The sequence below is a fragment of the Copadichromis virginalis genome, linkage group LG16, assembly GCF_057382275.1.
Source record: "Copadichromis virginalis isolate Kocher_CV1m ecotype Utaka linkage group LG16, C_Virginalis_male_GT1.1, whole genome shotgun sequence".
NCBI lineage: Eukaryota > Metazoa > Chordata > Actinopteri > Cichliformes > Cichlidae > Copadichromis > Copadichromis virginalis.
Window position 1 is genome coordinate 27,894,477 of NC_140633.1, and position 22,691 is coordinate 27,917,167.

Here is a 22,691-nt window from a genome sequence, read left to right on the forward strand (position 1 = left end):
TCACTTGTAACTTATGTAAAAAAAACCCTGAAAAGCAGGAACAGTGTGTTATATGTTAGATAGTGTAGTGTAGGTAAGTAAGATTTCACTTTCCTAATCTTTTCTACTTGCAGGTGCAAAACACAGAAAATAAACAGATTGACAGCGCTGAAGTTAAAGCCTTTGTCCAAGCCCATGTACCTGAAGCACAACTGAAAGAAGCCCAGGGCAATGATTTGGTCTACTCACTGCCACCCTTCAACTCATCCAACGCCTCCTCATACCGCTCTCTGCTTACTGCACTGGACTCCAACCTGGATGCTCTACAGTTGGGGGGTTATGGTATCTCTGACACCACACTAGAGGAGGTAAGCTCTCACACTGATGCCGAGGTACATTTAAACTTAATCATACTAACATATCTGCCAGCATATCATAAACCCTAAAAAAAATAGGGTTATCATATACAGATACTATATATGGTTTTTTATATATATTTGCAGGTGTTCCTCCAACTGACTCATGGACAGACAGAAGCTAAAGCTGAGGATGGCCTCCCATCTGTATCAGAGACGGTTTCCGACAATATATCCATCGACAGCTTGTCTTTAGACGACAGTGACAGCAGCACAAGCTTCAGCGACAGGATCAGTGAGTTCACTGTTTGTTTGTTTTTGTTGCTGTCATCTTCTTTTTGTAAAAAAAAAAAAAGCCGCTAAACTGATACCTCTGACAAAAAACAACGAAACAAAAAAACACTGATAAAAAACAGTACATACTACAACGTCAAGACAAGGAAAATTAAATGACAGAAGTTTTATAGTCAAAAAAGTTAAATTCTGTTAATATTCAACAGTATCTTTAATCATACAGAAGAAAACAAGAGACTGAAAATACAAAGAGAATAGATGGTTGAACTTTATAATTAACATAACATTTATTCAGCATCACACACCTTTAGACCTCAGAGTTAACACTTGTCACTTCCAGCAGTCATGCATGTATTAAAGTGAAATAAGAGATTACTATAAAAGCTTTGGTTACACTTTAAATATAAACACCACCAGCTCCAACAAGACAAATTCTCACAAATTAACTGGATTGATTTCTTAAAGGTGGCCACATATGGAGCAATGCCTGTCAGAGTCTCTGCTTTTCAAAACATTGCGTTTTTACCCGAGCTCGTTATTTTAAATTTGACGTTTTCATAGACAACCTAAAATATTTTGCCAATACTCTGCTAAGCTTGTTCTACAACTTCTACAACTGGAGCAGTCTTCTTGATGGATTGTACTGTCATTTTTTGTGTCTGCATGGTAGCCTTTAGCTTTACTGTCTTTAAAAGACAACGAAGGCTTCATAAAAGTACTGAGATAGCAAGTGAATTTGCCCCAAAATCATTCTCTCCTCGCTCTGCTCTCCTTTTGTGTGTTTCAGACCTTACCAGTTCATCCACAGTGACTGGCATGGCTCTGGCCTGGCAGCAAATGTCAGCCATCCTGATCAAGAGATTCCACCACAGCCGCAGAGACTGGAAGGGCCTGATTTCCCAAATCCTGCTTCCTGTTCTGTTTGTAGTGTTTGCTATGAGCCTGGGGTCTATCAAAAGCGACGTGCAGCACTATCCTGAGCTACAGCTCAGCCCTGCGCTCTACAAGATCGGACCAAGCTACTCCTTCTTCAGGTCAGTACCTGCAGAAGTGAAAATACAGATAAACCATAAAAAGAGACAAAACAGAAGTTAATTAGGCAAATAAGTGTGCTTCTATGTAACATGTTTGAAATATTTGAGAATATCTCAGGAAGTTAGTTTTTGAGTTAGCAACAAATAAACACAGAAGAGTGAAAATTCTACTGGAAAAGAGGAAAGTAGTTTTATGATTTGCCAAAGTAGCAATATAAAACAAGCCCACACTTTTGGACATTGTATCTGGGGAACCATATAAATCACATAAGCCACAGGGCTACAGACAACTATCATCATAACAGATGTTGGTAATCACTTCCTGAACTGAATGGTTGATACACCACCTTACTCGACGGGTTCACTGGGGTCTGCATCATTTGCAGGAGGCATGCCACACTTGTTATAAAAGGATTTTGATTTGATTCTGTAGTTTGTTGAAGGGCATGTGGACCTTAAAATGCGAGAGCACAAGAGACTATGTGAGGGTAAGAGATGTTTGCGATGAAGACGGCTACAATGTGAGATCAAAGGAAGAGAGATTAGGAGTGTCAGGAGATTGCAAGATGTCTTCATCCTCCCGATCTGCTGTTGTTTGATCAAGGAGATATGTAGCAAGAGAGAAAATGCTGAGGTGCCAAACTGTATCAGAGACCGTATGGATGCTCCTCCCAGTCCTCTTTAGTTTGCTATACAAAAGGGATTGAAAATGATAATTAATTATTCATCTCAGAAACAGTGTTTTTTTCGCAGTGCAGAAGAAGGTTATAGGTAGTTTAGGGTCAGAGATGCTTCAGCGTTTCAACATTTTTGGAACTTTCCCGGAACACTGTGTTTTCTTAGTTTTTTCTAAGAGTGATGCAAATGTAATATGATTTTTATTTATGAGGCTACTTGTGTGCGTTTTAAGGCAAGGAATGGTAAATAAAACAAATCTACTTAAATTTAAAGTGACAAGTCAAATGTCCTCATTCTTTCTCTAGTTGCTCAGAGAAGCCATTCTAATGGTTACATTAGTAACCATTAGTTAAATGCTGTTGATCCTTAGCCCTCAAATCATCACATAAATTAAGTAAAATCTGGCTGGCTGGCTATCAGTTTTAGCAGTCTGCTTAGTGGATGCTCATGAAATAAACCTTTGTGTCTGTTATATCCTCTTATTGTAACATATCTGGCGTTCCCGAGTCAAGGCTAACACTTTTCTGATTCTACAGCAACCAGAATCCCAACTCACAGCGTCTGGCAGACACCATGATGTCATTCCCTGGGATGGACACCACCTGTCTTGACAAGCCTGATAACCTGTAAGTAATTATACTACTAATGACATCTTTTTTGTTTGTTTTTATCAGTGACATGCTGATTCCTGTACTTGCTTTCTCTATGTATTTAAGCCTTTGTCAAATGTACAGCGTTTTTATATTTCACTTCATCCAAGTCTCTTTCCATCTTTATTTTACAAGGCTTTCCTCTCTGCAATTCCTGTCGCTGTCTCTGGTCTCTCTCCTGTCCCTCCACTCTTAATTTCTCTGCTGCTCTGCTCAGTGCATGTGGCTGAAAGCCTGCAGCAGGACTCTGCGATGTGAGAGCATCATCTGTATTCCGTAAACACCCCGTGTTTATAGGGAAGATTTTCCCCTTGCAGGCACTCAAATCAATGTGGGCACTCATGAACCAGACCTCAGAGGCATTTTAAAATTCTCAGGAAAATAAAAAAAGAGAGTGAGAGAAAGAGAAGGGACAGAGAGAGCGAGAGAGAGAGAGACCCTGTCATGGAAAAAGAGGCTGCATGTCTGCTCATCATGTCCAGTAATTACAGCAGGACAATGACTGATTACTGTATTTACATTTTTTTTTTTACATACCGGTATATAGAAAATATATTGCATCATCCTCTGATTATGATCATTGTTACTTGTGTGTGTTAGAAATCTAAAGTAACAGGTGTGTATGCAAATAATATTGCTGCAACCTGTTTTTGATCTGCACAGAGCGTCCCTGAAAGCATTTGGCAGAGAGCAAAATGCGTGGGAGTTGAACATCAGCCCACACAAACAGAAATTTCACACAATATGATATTACAGCACACATTAACAGCTTTGAAAACTGTTATCAAAGGAAAGATTTAGATCCTGATCTCACAAAAATCATGTAAGCCTACAGCTACTTCATAAACGGTTTTAGATTTTACAGTTTTCTTTCTTTTAGCGGGCCATCATATCTCCTCACTTTCAAAATATTTTCTGGGGTGTGTCTAGGGAGAGTGTTGTGGTATGTACCGCTCACTGCAAACTCACTTCATTTCACTTGGTGAAACTTTTTCCTCTTTTTCAGTGACTGCACAAGAAACACAAACAAGTGGAGCTCCAGTGGAAACACCACGAAAGGATTCAACATCTGCAAATGCACTCGGAAAGAACAGGTGAGACTAGGTCACCGAGAACAGTGCGATTGAGTGATTCTCTGTGTTCTCACTTGTGTGTTTGTGTGTGTGTGTGTCAGCACATAAACGTGTTTCCTGTGCTCATGTTTTTTTGAAAAAGGGAAGATATTTATTTATCTTTTCTTTGCACTGCAGATTTGTGACAAAGACAACTACCAGCCCCCCCATACGGAGATCCCTTCATCTCAGATTGTTTATGATCTGAATGGCATCAATGTGGAGAACTACCTAGTGGCTACAGCCAATGACTTCATAAGGAACAGGTGAATGGAGCCAATATATCCATGTGGTTAATGAAGCCACAGTGAGACTTTTATACATGCCTCACTGATAATTTACTGTACCCTGTGTTGCAGTCAAAGTATTCTCTGATTAAATGAGCCGAATTAAGCAATGTCCAAGTACATTCAAATTTCAGCATACTGTGGCATATTGCTCAGAATTTTAAATCATATTTCATAACATTACATCATTAAAATGAGCTACGATAGTTAGGAATCGTTTGCAAATCTTTTCGTTCATTTCATTTTTTTTATTAATTCAGAGGAAACGATTGACCTAAATGAAATTCCAGAATTCTGCAAGCAGTCTCTGAAATAAAGTTTGTTAGTCATCTGGGAGGCTTTAAATGGTCTTCACAGTATTCAGTTGCATGGAATGACTGGTGTTTTACCAAAGAAAGATGTGCAGAAATCTAATTAATTATGAAAACTAGTTAGTAAGTGCCTAAAAGTATAGTTTTCCTGATTTCTCAGCTTGACACAAATTGGTTTCTAGCACCTTGTTGATAATGGTAATCATACTTATAATTTGGGCTTGGGTGCTTTTACCCTGAAATGGTTCTCTCATCTGCATATGTTGAAAATTTACTCTTGATTAAAAGCAAAACAACCAAGTGAAAATCACAGTGCGTTACATCGAGTTTCTCAGTATCAAGCAAAGCTCCTTGTTTTAGTCAATGTTTTGTTTTTCCAGGTACGGTGGTTTTGCTTTTGGCATGCCACTCCCAGCGGACTTAAAAATGGACATCACAACAGTGCCCAAAAACCGTACGCTGTCTAAGGTAACGTTCTCCCACTGCTTCCCTGCCCCTTTTCTTATTATCAGATTAATTGCCGTACTGATTAGTTGTCAAGAGTTAAAACCTGATGTCTTAACCAAACGTGTTTACTCAGTGCATGGAAATGGAGCTGAATTGTTACACCATCATTTTCATCATAAATATGCTTTACTGCAGGAATTGTGCCAGCGTAGATGAAGACGTCTGCCTTCTTTGTGTTATTAAAGTGTTTTTGTTGTTTTAATATATAGTATACCTACATTTCCTGATCTCTAGTGTTGTGAATGTTGTTCGTTTTTATGCATGTCTGTGTTTTTGCTTGTGTAGGTCTGGTTCAACCCTGAGGGTCACCACACAATGCCAGCATACTTAAACAGCCTCAACAACTTCATCCTACGCTCCAATCTGCCAGCAGACAAGGATCCACGCAAATATGGTAAGCTAGAATTGGTGAAGAAAAAAAAGTAAAAGTCTTAGTACACATGTTTGAGATGTCACTTCAACTGATGGGGGATTCTGTACAAAGAAATGCATTAATAACAAACATCAGTTTTATCTAACTTTTGGAATACTGAAATGGATTTTGGCCACAGCTTACTCTTATTTGTAATGTGATTAAAGTGAGTTTTAGAAAATGTACCATATATGTATGTTATGTTATGTTATGCCTTCAGGCACAAAACACTGGTTATTGCAAAGATAGGGTAAGGCAGAGATTGAAAAAGACATGACTGCACAGGAGAGAGGCACATCAGTATTAGAAAGCTGCCCCTCACTGATAGCCCGGTGCATTTTGTATACTAAACATACAGTAAAGAAAGCTGTAAACAGTGTGTTTACTCATGGTTCATTTCACTGGATTAAAGCCAGGGGGTGCTGTGTGTCCTTACGCTCACATCACTATGCATGGTGAATACCGATGAGTGCCACTCACTGGGGAGATCTGCTAAAGAGAAACGAGGCTGGCCCACGTTTTCAGTACTGTTTCAGCTTCTGAGTATTATCCTGACCATCTGCCTGCAGGCAGGAGTACACAGTCATGCACTCATACACAAATGCATATATAGAATTGTTCATAAAAACATGTATGAATAGCAGAACGGGCACACACACACATTTATTCCCCAGTGGATGATAAAAGTGCTTGAGGGTAAAGTGTAACCATTTAAATGTTACCTGCAAACTCAAAGCGGTGGCAGGGGTTGTCCGGGGTGGAGATCCAGGGAGATTGCTTTTCAAGGTGACTGCTTTATCTGTTAAAAATTATATCCTAGCCTTTGCATTGTGTACTACAGTTTAATTTTGGGGTTGGGCCCCATTGGATGTTTGCATCAAACCAATTTTTCAACTCACTCTTGCAGGATTTCTGACTACAATTACCCACTGGTGCATTTGTACAAAAACACTACTGTCCAGATCATAAACTCAGATTACTCTTACCTGCAACTGTGTTGTTTATTTCAAGTTTTTCCTCACCCATCCCCCAGAAATCATTGATTTTCTCACCTGCCTAATAGTCCACCTTTAGAAGATTTGATTTGAAAACACATGCTCAGCTTGAGTCTCTTAGAACTAAACATAGTATAGATAATCAATTTCTTTAGTTTAGCCGGTTGAACTACACGTCAAACATGAACAGTTGCTTTTTAGGTTTTGGGACTTCTTTTAGAAAAGAAATGGCACAAATTCAAAGGCTCAGGTTCTCTAAAATGGGGGTATTTGCCCATTTTCAAACCACTATGACAACATAAATAATATCTCTGCATATAAATATACTTATTAGTAAAACTCTTCCTAATTATCATTGCAAATGCACAAACCAGGTATGGGAACATTTGAATTCAGTGCAGTCGTCTTGTAGTATCAGTAATTACAGATGTTTTAGGCAGTGGTACTAATCAATTTCATCAAAGTTGTCTTGAGTAATGCTAATCCCGCAGCCTGCTTTGGGGCTTCTGTGCTGTAGGTGAACTCACAGTCCTATTTCAGGAAATGCAAAATATGTAGGGCTACAGTTCATGTCTCTGAGCATCTCAAAGACCCAGAAAAATGATAAAGAAAATTCAATTTCCTTTGTGCGCACTGGCAAATGAAACCATCTTCCGCTATATTTTTCAATTGACTGTGTCCTAGGCTAAGAGAATATCATTGCTCATTTGCTTCCTGTGCTGAAAAATAGCTTGCATGCTGTTGTTTTTCTTTTGCTAACACAGTACTCTGTTTCTTTCTGTTACAGCCATTTCAGTTTACAGCCAACCCTATTTTGGACGGGCGGATGATGAAGATATAGTGTAAGGGTCATGCTTAAAATTCTTCTGCAGAATTGACTGCTAGTGCATTACTAGACAAATAATCTTAGAAAAATAGATCTGTATTTGCATCTTAATCTGTGAAAATGTTCCCTAATTAATCATGTGTTTATGTGTTTGGGGGGGTTTTTGTTTTGTTTTTTTTACATCTAATTCAAGATGGATTCAGGGCAAAGATGACAAAATTATTTATACATATTTGATTTTCTAAATTGATTTCCTTAAGCTTACAGTATTGATCAGAGTCCCAATTTAATGAATGTTTTGGAATGAATATTTCGGTAAAGGTGGAAAAGAGATTTAGTTTAAATGGATGTGTGCACATGTTCCAGAGGAGCAAATCAAATACATCATTTTGAGAGTGGATTGGACTGACCTTGTGTTCTCTCTAGAGCCTTATTACTACTAAGCATCTTACTGGCAATTTTAGAGTTATTGGTCAGTTTTTCCACATATGTCACATTTATGTTCAGTGTCTGTGTAAAACTTTAATAGGTGTAGTCTGCTGAGATGCTGTAGCAGCTGAATGGGTGATATTAGGCTTCCTTACTAGATGTATTGATTTGCCCTGAGCTGTGTTAAAGATACAGCAGACTTATTACTCTAAATGTCTTGATTCTCACAATATAGTAGCTTTGCCCATGAGAGAAAATCTAAGGCTATGCTGGCTGTCTTGATAACAAGCCTGCTCTGTAGCTGTCGCTCCTGACTATCCTCTGTAGTTAGTGCTGCCCTGAAACGCCCACCACATGTCCCTTTCTGTTGTTCTCACTCCTTCTCACTCAGACACTCTGCCAGCTTCATCTTCATCCTCTTTTCAGCTTCGTGCAGTTCATTGTGTTTAGTTTGAGGTGTTGTGCCCCAGCCAGAGGGGAGTGGTAAAAGTAGTTCAGTTGCGTGCAGGGTAGGCGAGAGAGCACTGGAGACGAACAGGTACTGGCTTGGCATCAAGAAAGTTTAAATGAACACGCTGAGTAGAAGACGAACTGAGGGGATCAAAGCTTCAACTGGATTTCTGGGGTCTAATCTGGACAATAGGCTCTGCAGTCTCACAGAAACACCCTTGGCATGCTGACTGTACAGTGTGAAGTTGTTCTCTGCGTGAAGTGATCTGTTTCTCTTGCTGTTATCTTGTCAAAGATGATTCGCAAGCATCTCTTTTTCTTTCACAAAGCTGTTTGTTATTAATGGGATTCCATTCATTGTGAGATTCCTCAGTAGTTCAAATGAGTCACGTCCCAGTAGGGAATAATATGATAATTCTGGTTAAAATGAGCTAGTATTTTCAGAAAATACATACACCTGGTTGAACGCCAGTTTATATTCACTCTTCTGCACCGTTTGTTGTTGCTATTGTAGTAGTTTTAATTCAAAAGAACAGAACAAAAAAATAAAAACACAACACAATAAATACATGGCCCAGTAACATGATAAGTGCATTATTCATGATAACTCAATGGTTAATGGTATTTAATCACATCACCTGGATGATCTTTTCTTCACAGTGTCCAGGGAGTGCTTCACATCCTTGTGGCTCTGTGCGTGCTCACAGGCTTCTCAATTACAACAGCCAGTTTTGCCCTCTATGAAGTCACTGAGCACCAAAAAGGGTCCAAGAGGCTTCAGCACATTGCTGGCATCAGCGAGTCCTTCTACTGGATTGTAAACTTCATCTATGACATGGTAACGTCGTATTTCTTTAATTGGTTACAATATTGAAAACCATGTGTTCAACTTAATTTCATCCATATATCTTTTTCAAAAGTTATTAAACGAAGTGACTTTCTGTTGCTGCATTGTGCCCCACCTTTTTCCATAGGTCATCTATTTGGTCCCCGTAGCTGCGACCGTTGTTGTGATTGCTGCCTTCCAGATTCCAGCATTTACAGAACGCCAAAATTTGGGTGCCGTCACTCTCCTCCTGGTGCTCTTTGGGTCAGTAACTTTGAAAAAAAGTAGATTCACTAATTGTAGTCACATTGTAGTTGTACTGGAGTGTATATTGTTGACAAAAATGTATTTGATAATGAACCAGTCCTTCGTGTGGCTGAAAACTTTGAAGGACAATCTTTTAGAGATTGTTCTCTCTACAGTAGCTATACTACTTGATTGTTTTCCATTATGAAAGCAAACATTTATTTTATTTTAACTTAATTTGGGTATCATTCTGTCATATAATATTTTAATACTTACTAATGGCTAAAGTCAGAGCACATGATAGTGTCACAAAATATGGATGCAACACAATAGCAAAGTAGCAGTTAGACAAGCAGTCAGATTGAAAGGTTTAGTGCAGGTAATATTTGCTACCACTTCATAAAGAGGGAAATTAAAGAGACTTCTAATGGCCTAAATGTTCACTTGGATAATGGTCTGTACTGTAATGACTGCTTATGCCACTTTTAGTTGCAATATACAGTATTGTGCAGGAAAAAATGCTGTAAACAAAGAAGGCTTTCAAAAATGGAAGTTTAATAATCTTTTATTTTCATCAATCAACAAAATGCAGTGAATGGACAAGAGAAATCTAAGTCAAATCTATATCTGGTGTGACCACCCTTTGCCTTCAAAATAGCATCAATTCTTCTAGGTACACTTGCACACAGTTTTTGAAGGATCTCGGCTGGTTGGTTGTTCCAAACATCTTGGGGAACTAAACAGAGATCTTCTGTGGATGTAGGCGTCCTCACATCTTTCTGTATCTTCATGTACTCCCAGACATATTTGATGATGTTGAGATCAGAGCACTGCGGGGACCATACCATCACTTCCAGTACTTCTTGTTCTTCTTTGTGCTGAAGATAGTTCTTAATGATTTCTAAATGGGGTCATCGTCCTGCTGCAGGATACATTTGTGGCCAGTAAACAATCATTTATATTTCTGAAAACATTCTTTGTTTCCAGCATTTTTTCACACCTGCCTAAAACTTTTGCACAGTACTGTAACTATTTTTACTTACCTCTGAGTTTATTTTCAACCTGAACCACACTGAATGATGGACATGTTTATAAAAAATGTTTTAAGGGAACCGCATCAAATCTGTCATAGAGATGGTGAATGTGTTGTTCTGGCTGTTGCCCTGCTGAGACAACAGCAGGAAGTGTGTGAAGTTTCCAGAAGCATCTGCACTGCTCTAAACCAAACCTATTCATTGAATGGTGCTTTATGCTTGCAGCAGGCCCATCACCCTCAACATGAACCCAGCTCATCCAAGGAGTCAAACAGGGAAAATACTGATTCATTCAAATGCACAATACATTTCTTGCAGAGGACTTTCCAAAGTCAAGCAATCATTGAAAGGTTTATACATTTTCAAAAGCCCATCTCCACACATGCACTGCAATTCTGTGCCAGTAGGTTGGATTTACAGCGCAGAGCATAAGGACGAGCAAATGCTGCAAAAAAGTTTATTGTGAATTTCTTGCTAAGACAGATGGCAGTAGGACTGCAATGCTAATGGAAAATCACTACTAACGTGTTTATCCCATTCAAGGCAAAGACACCAGAGAGGGAGAAAGGGGGGAATCAGGAAGCAACAGGGCTTATGGCAATAACAGAATGACTTAGTATGAGACAGAGGTTAGCTATAATCTCGAAATACAAAGGTTTCAGTTCAGTCTGACAAAGAGATTTAGATTTGGGGATGGTATCAAAACCCCTGATGTGTCATGTTTCGCCTCATCTGAATTACTGGGATTATTTACATCAATCCCCGAGCTGCTGCTGAGGTTTACACTCTTGTGTTTGCCGTTGTTGTTTGGAGGCCTAGTCCTGAGCCCTAGATTTTAGAAAGCCAAGTCAGGACTCTGCTTCTCATTTATCAGACAGATGTCTCCTTCCCAAGCAATGAGTAATCACAGTGCTCCATCTGTCAGGCTGCACCCACCTGGTCTGGTGTTCAGCCTTCTTGCTTCTGTTCCTTGTCATGGCTTGGCACCCACACTTGCCTACCAAGCACTTTTTTTGGGCAAAGCATGCAGATGCTTTGTCTCTGTCTGGCTCTATCTGTTTGTGTCTGTCTGTTTCATTTCCCACACTGCTCTTTTTTTTTTCATTTCTTTCTCCCTTCCTTCTCTTACTCTCTGTATTGCTGACCCAGACTTACCAATCAAATGGACAAACAGATTATGCGAGGGAATATAGGGAGAAGTCATTTATCTTCCTCTATTTTGGCTTCATGACTGAATGTTTACCCTCATTGTAGCGTGGTATATTCCACCTTCTCTTTTCAGTATTCTTTGCTGGCTTCTTTTTCTTAAGGCTCATAGCTACTCTGTCTGGCTCTCTTCAGACAAGCCTATATTTTAGAAGGTGCATTTGTAAGCAAAACTGCACAATTTCTCTATTAATTTTATGTTATAACCTTCTGACTGTTTTCTGTATTTCAAACCAACCCAACCATGTTACCGCAGCTTTGAAGTGCATCTGTGGAGTTATTTTTTTAAGTTTAAAATGCGATTATTCTGTCATCTCAGGTTTTCCACCTTCCCATGGATGTATCTGTTTGCCGGGATCTTCAGGGATGCAGAGATGGCCTTTATCAGCTACGTGTGCATCAACCTCTTCATCAGTGTCAACACCATCTTGACCACCTGCATCCTCTACTTTCTGGGTCAAATATCAATGCATAATCCTGAGGTAAGATTAACTGTAAGAATCAGGGGGAAACTTAGAAAACATACCTTGCTTGTCCATTGACAGGAGAGTGAAGAATTCAAGATGAGCTCAGTTAAACTCAGTTTCACATCCTCAGATCTTGTCCCCTCGTCTGTGCTTCTCTCCTGTAGGCAATCCAGAAAATCTTCCAGAAGCTGAGCTACGCCTTCCTCATCTTCCCCCAGTTCAGCTTTGGGAATGGGCTGATGGAACTGGCCAGAGGTGACATAGAGGTCCAGATTCTCAGTGGCTATGGAGTCGATGCCTATAAGAACCCATTCTCCACAGAAGCTCTGGGATGGATGTTCATCTCCTCCATCATCCAGGGCCTGGTCTTCTTCACGCTGCGTCTTTTGATCAACAAATCTCTAATGCGCAAAGTCAGGTGAGAAACACAGAAATAATATAAAGGAGAATATACATTCACAGAATCTTTAACTGAGATCAGTTTCATTTGCTTTCTTTAAAGGTAGGATGGACTTGCAAATGCACAAGATGTGTTTTCTGCTAACACTGATAAAGCAGTCTTCTTGTAGCCAAAAATCTGAAAATGAGATGTAATAAATGCAGATAATATGCAACCGGGTGGTTAAATATGCAACAGAGCAACATTAAGTAATTAGAGAAGACAATTGCAAGTAAAATTAGATTTTTTTTATTCTAAGTGGGCCAAGATTTTGGTGATTTTATTTATTTTTATTTTTTTGTGGCAGGGACGGGGGGTGATAAAGCATTTATATTAACTAGAATGCCTTGCACTTATTTAAAAACAAAACAACAACCTTTCTGTATTATAGGCGTCTAATTTGCTACATCAAGACTGTGCCTCAGGCAGCTTATGATGATGATCAGGATGAGGATGTGGTATCTGAGCATCTCAGAGTGGCCAGTGGAGCAGCTAGCTCAGACATACTGCAAGTCAACCGGCTCACAAAGATCTATCAACACCTCACTAAGAAGGTCCACGCTGTCAAGAATCTGTCTGTGGGCATCCCTGCAGGAGAGGTAAGCCTCAGAGGCAGGAGCACAGAATACTAATATAGTAAAGCTGTTCTAAGGCAAGAGGGTATTGTGTAATAATGTCTAATCTCTTATGGCAGCAGCATAACTCTATAATTACCCAGAAATCACACAGCCTCTGTTTTGTTATTTCTGAAGAGCTGTACGGTGGTACTAGTCGCTGTGTGCAATGGACTCGTCAAAGATTGCAATTAATTTAAAATACCAACAGCCTACTGTTATTAACACAGCTGAGGATTTGGAGCCACTGTTGGCGGCTATAACAAGCATGTACAATATTGTACATTTTAATATGGACTAAAAAGACGGGCCAGCATTTTCATATTCTTCTGCAGTCAGTAAAAAGTGATCATTTTAAGCTGTCGTTTTAATTTACTCTCAAAGCCTTTATTTTATTTTGACCAATTTCAGTCCAGTCTTTGATCCGAGTCATTTTTATTCTATTACTTCAGATGTCTGGTTGTATGAAAAAGTTTTCTTTGGACACACTTCTTTTTTACATAGTTTTGCAGCACTAAATACTGACCTGGCTAATCTTTAAAGAGCCCAGCTTTACGTCACAATACTGCATAATAGCAAAATGCTTGAAGTTACTAAGAAACTAGTGTTTATTTTTAGTGCTTTGGCTTGCTGGGAGTGAACGGAGCAGGAAAAACTACCACCTTCAAGATGTTGACTGGAGACGTTAGCCCCACTGATGGCACTGCACAGATCAAGGACTGGGATGGGTAAGCTTTATGTAACATGTGAATGTTGCCTAGTGCATGTTTGTATTTAATCTGTTTTTCTTTATTACCCCCTTCTTCCACCGCTGGATTAACTTAGCGGGAATAGTTGTGTTTTTATGACCACTCTTGCATTTTAGCTGCACACTAAAGTGATGCAGAGATGTCAGGATAAGTATGTACACATTCCAGCAAAATAAAGATGACTTATAGAATTAAACATTTACAAGAAAGAATTTCATTTTATTGGTACAGGTGCATAGGTAATTCCAAAATTTAATTACGTAATGCAATCATTCACATATGAGGGATGTTATTAATTTTTTATTGGGGAAAATTTGAATATGATAGTTTTGGGATTTAGAAACTAGCAATTTTATCTTAAAGATGTATCTGAAGAGCTTTCATACAAGTAGCAATGTACAGTCCTGCTGTGTTGTCAGTATATAAAGTGGATATTAGCAAGCTAGATAGCACCCCACAGACAGCAGATCCTCTGAAACACCCTACATGCCTGTCCCACATCATGTGGTGAATGCTGCTTAAGAAAATCTTTCTTTGTGTGTGTTTTCCCCCCAGACATTTGGTAGACATCATGGAGTGCCAGAAACAAGGAATTAACATCGGCTACTGTCCTCAAGTGGATGCACTGGATGATTTGCTCACTGGAGAAGAGCATTTGTACTTCTATGCTCGCATACGTGGCATCTCAAAGTGGGAGACAGACCGGGTAAGGAAGAGCTGCAGACGCAGTGGTGCCTATTGTCACTTTGCCAAGTGACAATAGCATTCAAAAAGTGACACGGGATCTGATATAAATTCAAAGGTGCACTTCCAGCGCAGGACTAGAAGCTGATGCTGCTCCTATGCATACTGAATCAGAAAGTGTGCAGCAATGAATGATGTGTGATGAAAGCTGTAGAATCTGTAGCGAAATGAAAAAGCTTTTGTTGTCAGCTTGCGCAGTCCAAACATCAGAAGTGAGCTGATGTAGTATGCATTACTGCGGAAAAATGTATATTTAAATTCTGCTTTTATGACGGGAGAATCTTATTTGACATGCCACTTAAGCCTCAATCTTCTCATTTATCATTCCTGAGACCTAATCAATCTTGCTTCTGTGGTGATTGCTGAGTGTGTCTGCTTATTAGAGGACTCTGCAGAGCAACCAATCAGCACGTGATGTGTGCTCAATATCAATATCCCATCAATATTTCTTTTTTGAAAGACAGAGAAGAACAAAAATAAGCAGCTCTTAGGAGTGTGAAAAATTGTGGAAAATATCATGACAAGCTGTAAGCGCTGTCTGCTTTTTTCTCTTTCTTTGCACCATTTTGAGGTCAGAATGAAGAACAACAAAAACATTGTCTCTGACAGTCTCAGGCATTTTACCAACAGAATTGAGCACGCACATTACCAAGAGTGCTGCACATAGATACACATGCTTACACAGACAGTAAAGCACAGAAATGGATCTGTCTGACACTAATCACCCTCACTGCTGTTGTTACAGCCCCTCCTCTCCGGTCGGTATACTGACAACAATGGTTATAATGGCAACTGCAGCAGCATCAGGCTAATTCTCAAAGCTGAGGTTATATATAGAGTTCCTCTTATGTTGTCTCCTACTGACAGATCCCTAGCTGTGCATAATGAGACAGGCCTTAATGGGGTCATTTTTCATTGACATGGTTTTGTTGGCTTAATGAGCTGTAACATCAAAGGTGATAGAAAGCAGCTTTTATGAGAGAACATAAAAACATCATATTTTGATTTGAACCTGCTGCATGAGGAATAGTCTATGTTACCAGTCTTTATCATTCACATAACAAAATACTGTGTATTTGTCTAGTATGAAATTGTCTAGTATAAAACTTTTAAAAACAGTGAATGGTAATGAAAACTCTAGACAAAAGGCGAATTGTCTTACAGAGAAACAGCAGAGACTCTATGTGAAGGTATCTATTGCATTAACTTGCTTCATCGATCTGGTTTCCAAATTTGCCAACTAATGGGAAAAAGACTAAAGCCTACCAATGGGAAATCACTTTAAGCTATTTGAAAATGTAGTTGTATTTACAGCACACTATTTTATTTGATTAACAGGGAAGCCTTGAAGAGTTTTAAGTGACTGAAATGTTTATAAGTCATTAAGGGTTTTTGATCCCTGCTGGGTTTAACACACAGGATCAACTGCCATGCACCAAATGGATTATACTGCATCAGCTTCTGCAGCCCCGGGACTGCATAGAGTTTAGATAGAATAAAGTCACAGTGTAAAGTCATCACTGCTGTACAAACATAATTAAATATTCATGGAAGTGGAATAGATAGATACCTTAGTTATTTGTTGTGTGGCTGTACTGGACGAAATGGGAGAAAGCGGTTACACGTGTAACAGGAATATAAAATTGGCAGTAAGAAATAGTATCCACCTTTACCTTTTATCATGTAAATCTATATTTTCCTGTTGTGAAAACAAGTATGTGTAGTTATATATTAGATCTCCACTGAGGGTCTCCAGTTGAGTTCTTTGCATTATCTTAGAGTCTCTACCTTACAATATAAAGCGTCTTGAAGTGACTGCAGTTGTGATTTGGCTGTTAAGGAACAGCAACTGTTTGAAGCTTTATCATGTGGCTGAAGCTAGGAGCAGCATGGTAGTCTATAACACTGTCTCATTTTGCTTTGGGGTGAAGGCAGGGGGTCAAACAGCCACGAGGAGCAATCATTAGACCTATCGACTCCTGTTACATCACTGAAAGACCATTACACATCCCCTGCAATGATTAGCAGTTTACAACAGACGGTGTTTGGACATTTCCATGATCTACATTCAGATATATATAATACATAAAGAGCATACATAACATAATTTCTTTAGGGATTAATAAAGTATTCTGCTTCTGATATAAACATGGATGGAAAAAGGCAAAGCAAATTTTATTACCTTTAATTATTGTTGTTTTCTATCATTAATCTCGTGCTTATCACTTAGCATGTAAAGTGTCTAAAAAGAAGATTACAGGTGGTAGTCCATGCAGTAATAAATAAATGATTTGCTTTGACCACTGGTGCTGCACCACCAATTAAAAAAGAAAACAGACTGCTAATAAAAAATTATTACAATGTAACCTATCTGTGTAGTCACATTCTGGCTGGGATTAGTGAATGCCAAACTAGAGTCCTCTCACGTGTGCTGTTTGTTATTTTGTCCATCCACTTTGTAATCCCCTGCATGTTTCCTCTGTAGCTGGTGAACTACCTACTGAAGAGGCTGCAGCTCAACTACCACAGAAACATCATTACCGACGGTTACAGTTGTGGCACCCGAAGGAAGCTCTCTACAGCGCTGGCTCTCATCGGGAATCCACAAATCCTTCTCCTGGTGAGAACACACCTGTTCACACTGCTGTAGCTGCACATTTAATTTCCTAACAAGTCACCAGACAACAAATATTAAACTAACTCTGCACCGTTCTTCCTGAAATGGTCTTTGAAGGAAAGCAGATATCGATCACTTAGACTTGACAGATCGCATATAGTTAATTAGTCTGCTTACCCAAGCTTACCCGAGGGGTCTTGCCTGTAGCTTTTAAGTTTGTTTGTGCCTATGTCTCCATCAAATCCTCTCTCTCTTTTTCCATCCCTTTTTGTCTTCAGCTATTCCCTTTTCCTCCCCGTGTTTTCTTCAGTAACCAGTGCTCCCTTGTTTGATTTGTCTTCATTTCTCTGTTGTTTGCTCTGCATGCAACACTGGACCTCCCATCCCCATTCCTATTTTGCATTTATATATGTGTTTACTCTCTCTTCTTTGCTGTGCCCTTCCCTCTACTGTATGCACTACGCTGTGTTTGCTACATGCTGCCTTCCATGTTTTCATTTGATGCCTTTATGCTGTTTTGACCATTCCTCTATTCTTGTCTCATTCCTCCGTTATCCACAGGATGAGCCAAGCTCTGGCATGGACCCTCGTACTAAGCGTCACCTATGGAAAATCATCTCTGAGGAAGTGAAAGGAAAGTGTGCTGTGGTTCTCACATCCCACAGGTTAGAAGATATCATGCACCCATTATATGACCTCAGCACAAAGGAGAGATTTGTGCAGAGATGATTAGCATTCTAGGACAAAGCCATTCAATCTTTTTCCCACAGCATACTCTTGATAACAAATGTAATAACATATATATGTGTGTATGTGTATGTATATATATATATATATATATATATATATATATTTCTGTGTGACAGCTGGCATGGGTAATTACTTTTGTCCTAATGGACCTTTGTATGACCTTTTATCTTTCCCTCCTTGTCTCCAAATCTCAGCATGGAGGAATGTGAGGCACTGTGCAGTCGTCTTGCCATCATGGTGAAAGGTCAGTTCCGATGCCTGGGCTCCCTGCAGCACATTAAGAACAGGTTAGTGACCTCTCCTCATCCTACAACCCTGCCATTACTGCTCTCCACACCCTGTCTCCACTGCCTCTCTTTCTTGCCCCCCATGGTCCTTTGTGCAGTTGAATGCTCAATTTAATTTGTAAGAACAGTGCCCTCCACCACACACACACACGCACACACACACACACTCTCTCTCACTCCACCACCAGAGCCCCATGCCTCAGACATGTAAGAACTCTGCTTTGTTCATAAAATCTCCCTTGTGCAGGTTTGGCAATGGGTTCACTGTGAAGATGTACTTGGCTGAGGCCTCTTGTGACGTAGGGAAAATCACTAGCTTCATGCAGCGCAGATTCCCCAGCACTTATCTCAAGGTGAGTTATCCAGAGCAGTCAAGAGTACTTGGTAAAAAAAGGACTCTTGACTACTTTCTGTGCATATTTTTAAATATACACTATAAACTCTAAAGTACACGAGGCATTAATGATCAACTGATAATTAATAAGGCAAGATACTCTTAAATTATGAGCCTTTTTTGGGTATTATTTCCATCCTTTATTATTTGCCTAACAAACTAATATAATAAATCCACAGATGCAGTGATTGTGACAAATCCTGGCAGTATTCCAAGGTCTTTTAGATCGTTTATGTTTCTGGTATATAATTATATATAACAGATGGATATATAAATATGGCTATATTTGTCAGTGTTTAAGGCAAACGTGTTAGCAAACAGTTGCTTATTTACACATCCAGCAGACATGAATCAGCATAAGCACTAATTTGGTGTCATGTTTCTGTCTGCCTCACTCTTCACCAACTCCTGAGGGAATGTGGGAGTGAACCAAAATAGCAAAGTTGTTGCCCGTGAAAGCGCTAAATCAGTCATTTAAGCATGGGGTTACCTTCCGAGCTGGGTGATCATTTTGTGTATTTGTCACTGTGATTAACCGTGTTCCCTGTACACGTTTGAATCAGTGTTAATATGATAATAATGATCAGTGCACCATTAAAGAATCTATAAAAAATGAACTTTGTCTGATACCTCGCTGCCCATGTGGACTTTTCTTCATTATAATGCTGACTTGCTCAGCTAAGAATAGAAGGAAACTCATTATATAAGAACCTGCTGTGCCCAGAGCCCTTACCAAAAGTACAGTGCGTATACAGTATTTAAAAAAAAAAGTAGATTTTCTACCCCCAAAATAATGTTTGCAGCATTGTAAGATTAAGAAGGATTTTATTTTCTTCATACAAGTGCAAGAATCAAATTATAGTTAAAGAAGAACGAGCACTTTCTTTTAACTTTTTACCTCACATTTGGCATCCTTTTCCAACACACAGGACCAGCACTCGGCTGTGGTGGAGTACCACGTCCCATTTGCTCCTGGAGGTTTGGCTGACATTTTCGACCAGCTGGAGTCCAACAAGACTGCTCTGCAGATCAAGCACTTCTCTGTGAGCCAGACCACACTGGATGAGGTGAGAAAAAAAAGAGACAACATAAACTGAGAGAGGGGAAGAACTAGTGTGAGGTTTTTGTAGGTGTGGGTTGATGGTGGCAAGGGACAGAAAAAAGCGACGGGGAGTGAGAGAAGAAGAGAGGTGGGAAAAGAAGCAGGGACACAAGAAAGCTGAGTGGGAGTGAAAGACAGAGAAAGAGAAAGTTTAAAAGAGGCAGAGGGAAACTGACAGAGGGGAGGCCTGAGGGAAAATAAATGGAATATGAGTTAGGGTGAGAATCCAAGAGCTTTATATGCAGCCAGTGCTGATATTCTTCAACCACTTTACCCCTTTGAGGCTTGGGGATTGGAACATACTATAGGCAGAAGACAGGACAGGAGGGGTGGGGGGGTTGGGAAACGGACCAGCCAAAATTAAGCAGGTCAGAGAAAAATAATTGCCTTTCATATTGACATGGCTCTTACATTATTGCTGAACCTTCACAGGTCTTCATCAATTTCGCCATGGGAAAGATCGGCATGGAAACCATACCAATTGACGCCGAAGATGAAGATGAAGTACAAGCATAGAGCTGACTGCCATCTTTAGTGTGTGTCCATTCACACTAAATCTGACCTTAATATAGTAGAAAATGTGACTTAAATGTTTGTGGGTTCTTTTTAGGAATATTATTTTTTAGTCACTTGACTGTGAATATGAAGGTTAAATTACACTTTTTTTCTTACCAAATCAAACTGTTGATGAAAAGCATAAGAATACATGGCCAGTCTGCATACACGAGTAGATGAAGTGAATAATTACTCTTCTACATAACACTGTTTGCATGTTCACTTTGAATCATTCAGGTAACATTATATATGACGTTTACTTTAATTATGTAGTCTGTTAATTTCTCTCTGTGGCTAGGGTTCTTTTTACCTACCTACCTTTACCTAGAATATTAGACCATAGCTAATAAAATATTTAGAATGATTTTTAATTAAGGTCATTGGTGGCAAACCATCACTATACAACATCATAACATACTCATTTAATAAATATATAACACAAACAAAAAGTAATGTATTTTTTTATGTGAACTATATATAATTCTGCTCCTGAGATGAAATTTTGCCCTGTACCTGTGCATGTGCAATGACAATAAAGTTGAATTCTATTCTATTCTATTCTATTTTAAATTTGACAAAAGAAAATATTGACACTGAGAGCTTAATATGCACTTTCCCCTCACTCATTAACACTTTCTCCAAGGGTATATGTAACTTCTGGAATGACTGTACTGAATATTTAATAGACTTTTTTGCCTATGGACCTGCTCCATGTGGTATTAACTGCATCAAGCCTATTTTTTTATAATTTAATAAAGCTATTTTTCAAGTGCAGCTGCTGTTCATTTGCCTACTGTTTATGCTTCTACTATTTTTCTGCACAGGGACTATTTAAGATCTTTGATTTTGCTTCAGTGGTCAATATAAGTTATAAAAACATTGCAGATGTATTATTGCATTTCTACTAATTAATTCAGTTCAGTTCTATCCATTTATTTTCATATATTTTCATATATTATTTTCATATAACCAGCTATTTTGTGCTGTAAGGTAAACACCCTAACATTCATATAATGCCCTATGAGCAAACACTTTGCGACACTGGGGAAGACCGTCCTTTTTACAGGAAGAAACCTAAGGAAGGGTTGAAAGAGGTAGCATACTGCAGTGGCTGGTGAGGGGAAAGGGGAGACCAGAAACAACAAAAAAAGGTTTCAGGAAAAATTTGACAAAAGTTAATAACATGCAGTACTGGTATATAAATGCACACGGACTGAAAAAAAGGGGAGTGGGGGAGATGTACTTGGTGCATCAAACAAAGTCTCTCAAGTACCTTGCACCTATAATAGCAAACGTTAAAGGCTAATCTTATAAGTGGAAAGAGTTAATGTCTTCCAAGCCCGAACTAGGATCTGGTTCCACAGTAGAGGGGCCAGATATCTGAAGGCTCTTTCTCCCATTCTACTTACATAAACTACAAATCACAAATAAGCCTGCAGTTTGAGAATGAAGTGCTCTGTTGGAATAATATGGTGGTCCTGTGGTAAATGAGGTCTATATAAAGTCTGATCATTCAGGGCTTCGTGCTGAGGAGAAAGATTTTAAATACAAATCAGGATGAATCAGGTTTTTTTCCTCAGCCTAGTCTTAGATGGCACATTAGTGGCAGTGTTTTGGATCAATTGAAGCCTCTTCTGGGACCTTTTAGGAAAAGAAAAGTCTATCATAAGGAATTACAGTAATCCAGCCCAGATATAACAATTGCAAGGACTTGGTGTTTTTTGAGCATATCTGCAGAAGAAAAATCATTCCTAAAGATCTGTTTAACATGCCAGTCAATATATATATATATATATATATATATATATATATATATATATATATATATATATACATATATATATATATATATATACATATATATATATATATATATACATATATATATATATACATACATACATACATACATACATATATGTGTAGGAGAGAGGAACAGGGAAGTGTACTGGTATCAATTTTCAAGAACAAGAGTGATGTGCAGAGCTGTAGTAACTACAGAGGGATAAAGTTGATGAGCCATACCATGAAGCTATGCAAACGAGCTGTTAAGAGCAGCAGTACACCTTCATGCCGAAAAAGAGCACTACAGATGCAATGTTTGCTTTGAGAGTGTCGATAGAGAAGTATAGAAGCGTAGAAGAGATTGCGTATGTGAAAGTTGTGAAGGACATGTATGAGGACAGAGACACAGTGGTGAGGTGTGTGGTAGGAGTGAGAGATGAGTTAAAGGTGGGGGTGGGATTACATCAGGGATCACCCTTGAGACCCTTCTTGTCTGCAGTGGTGATGGACAGGTCGACAGATGAGGTGAGGCAGGACTCTTTGTGGACAATAATGT

General features: G+C 39.1%; 1 protein-coding gene across 1 annotated transcript in view; it reads left to right on the forward strand.

Moving 5' to 3' along the window:
- abca12 (ATP-binding cassette, sub-family A (ABC1), member 12) overlaps positions 1-21,124 on the forward strand; it is a 57,346-nt gene extending 36,222 nt beyond the window's left edge. Inside the window, exons 50-71 of the mRNA XM_085434258.1 lie at positions 114-347; positions 483-630; positions 1,417-1,663; positions 2,878-2,967; positions 3,998-4,085; positions 4,242-4,369; positions 5,082-5,169; positions 5,494-5,602; positions 7,403-7,457; positions 8,981-9,158; positions 9,295-9,410; positions 11,952-12,114; positions 12,264-12,517; positions 12,930-13,137; positions 13,771-13,880; positions 14,457-14,607; positions 17,131-17,265; positions 17,824-17,927; positions 18,207-18,299; positions 18,547-18,652; positions 19,623-19,760; positions 20,228-21,124. Of these exons, the coding sequence (XP_085290384.1) occupies positions 114-347; positions 483-630; positions 1,417-1,663; positions 2,878-2,967; positions 3,998-4,085; positions 4,242-4,369; positions 5,082-5,169; positions 5,494-5,602; positions 7,403-7,457; positions 8,981-9,158; positions 9,295-9,410; positions 11,952-12,114; positions 12,264-12,517; positions 12,930-13,137; positions 13,771-13,880; positions 14,457-14,607; positions 17,131-17,265; positions 17,824-17,927; positions 18,207-18,299; positions 18,547-18,652; positions 19,623-19,760; positions 20,228-20,311 (3,027 nt within the window). The 3' untranslated portion in view covers positions 20,312-21,124. The remainder of the gene's footprint in view (positions 1-113; positions 348-482; positions 631-1,416; positions 1,664-2,877; positions 2,968-3,997; positions 4,086-4,241; positions 4,370-5,081; positions 5,170-5,493; positions 5,603-7,402; positions 7,458-8,980; positions 9,159-9,294; positions 9,411-11,951; positions 12,115-12,263; positions 12,518-12,929; positions 13,138-13,770; positions 13,881-14,456; positions 14,608-17,130; positions 17,266-17,823; positions 17,928-18,206; positions 18,300-18,546; positions 18,653-19,622; positions 19,761-20,227) is intronic.
- The last annotated feature ends 1,567 nt before the right edge of the window (positions 21,125-22,691 follow it).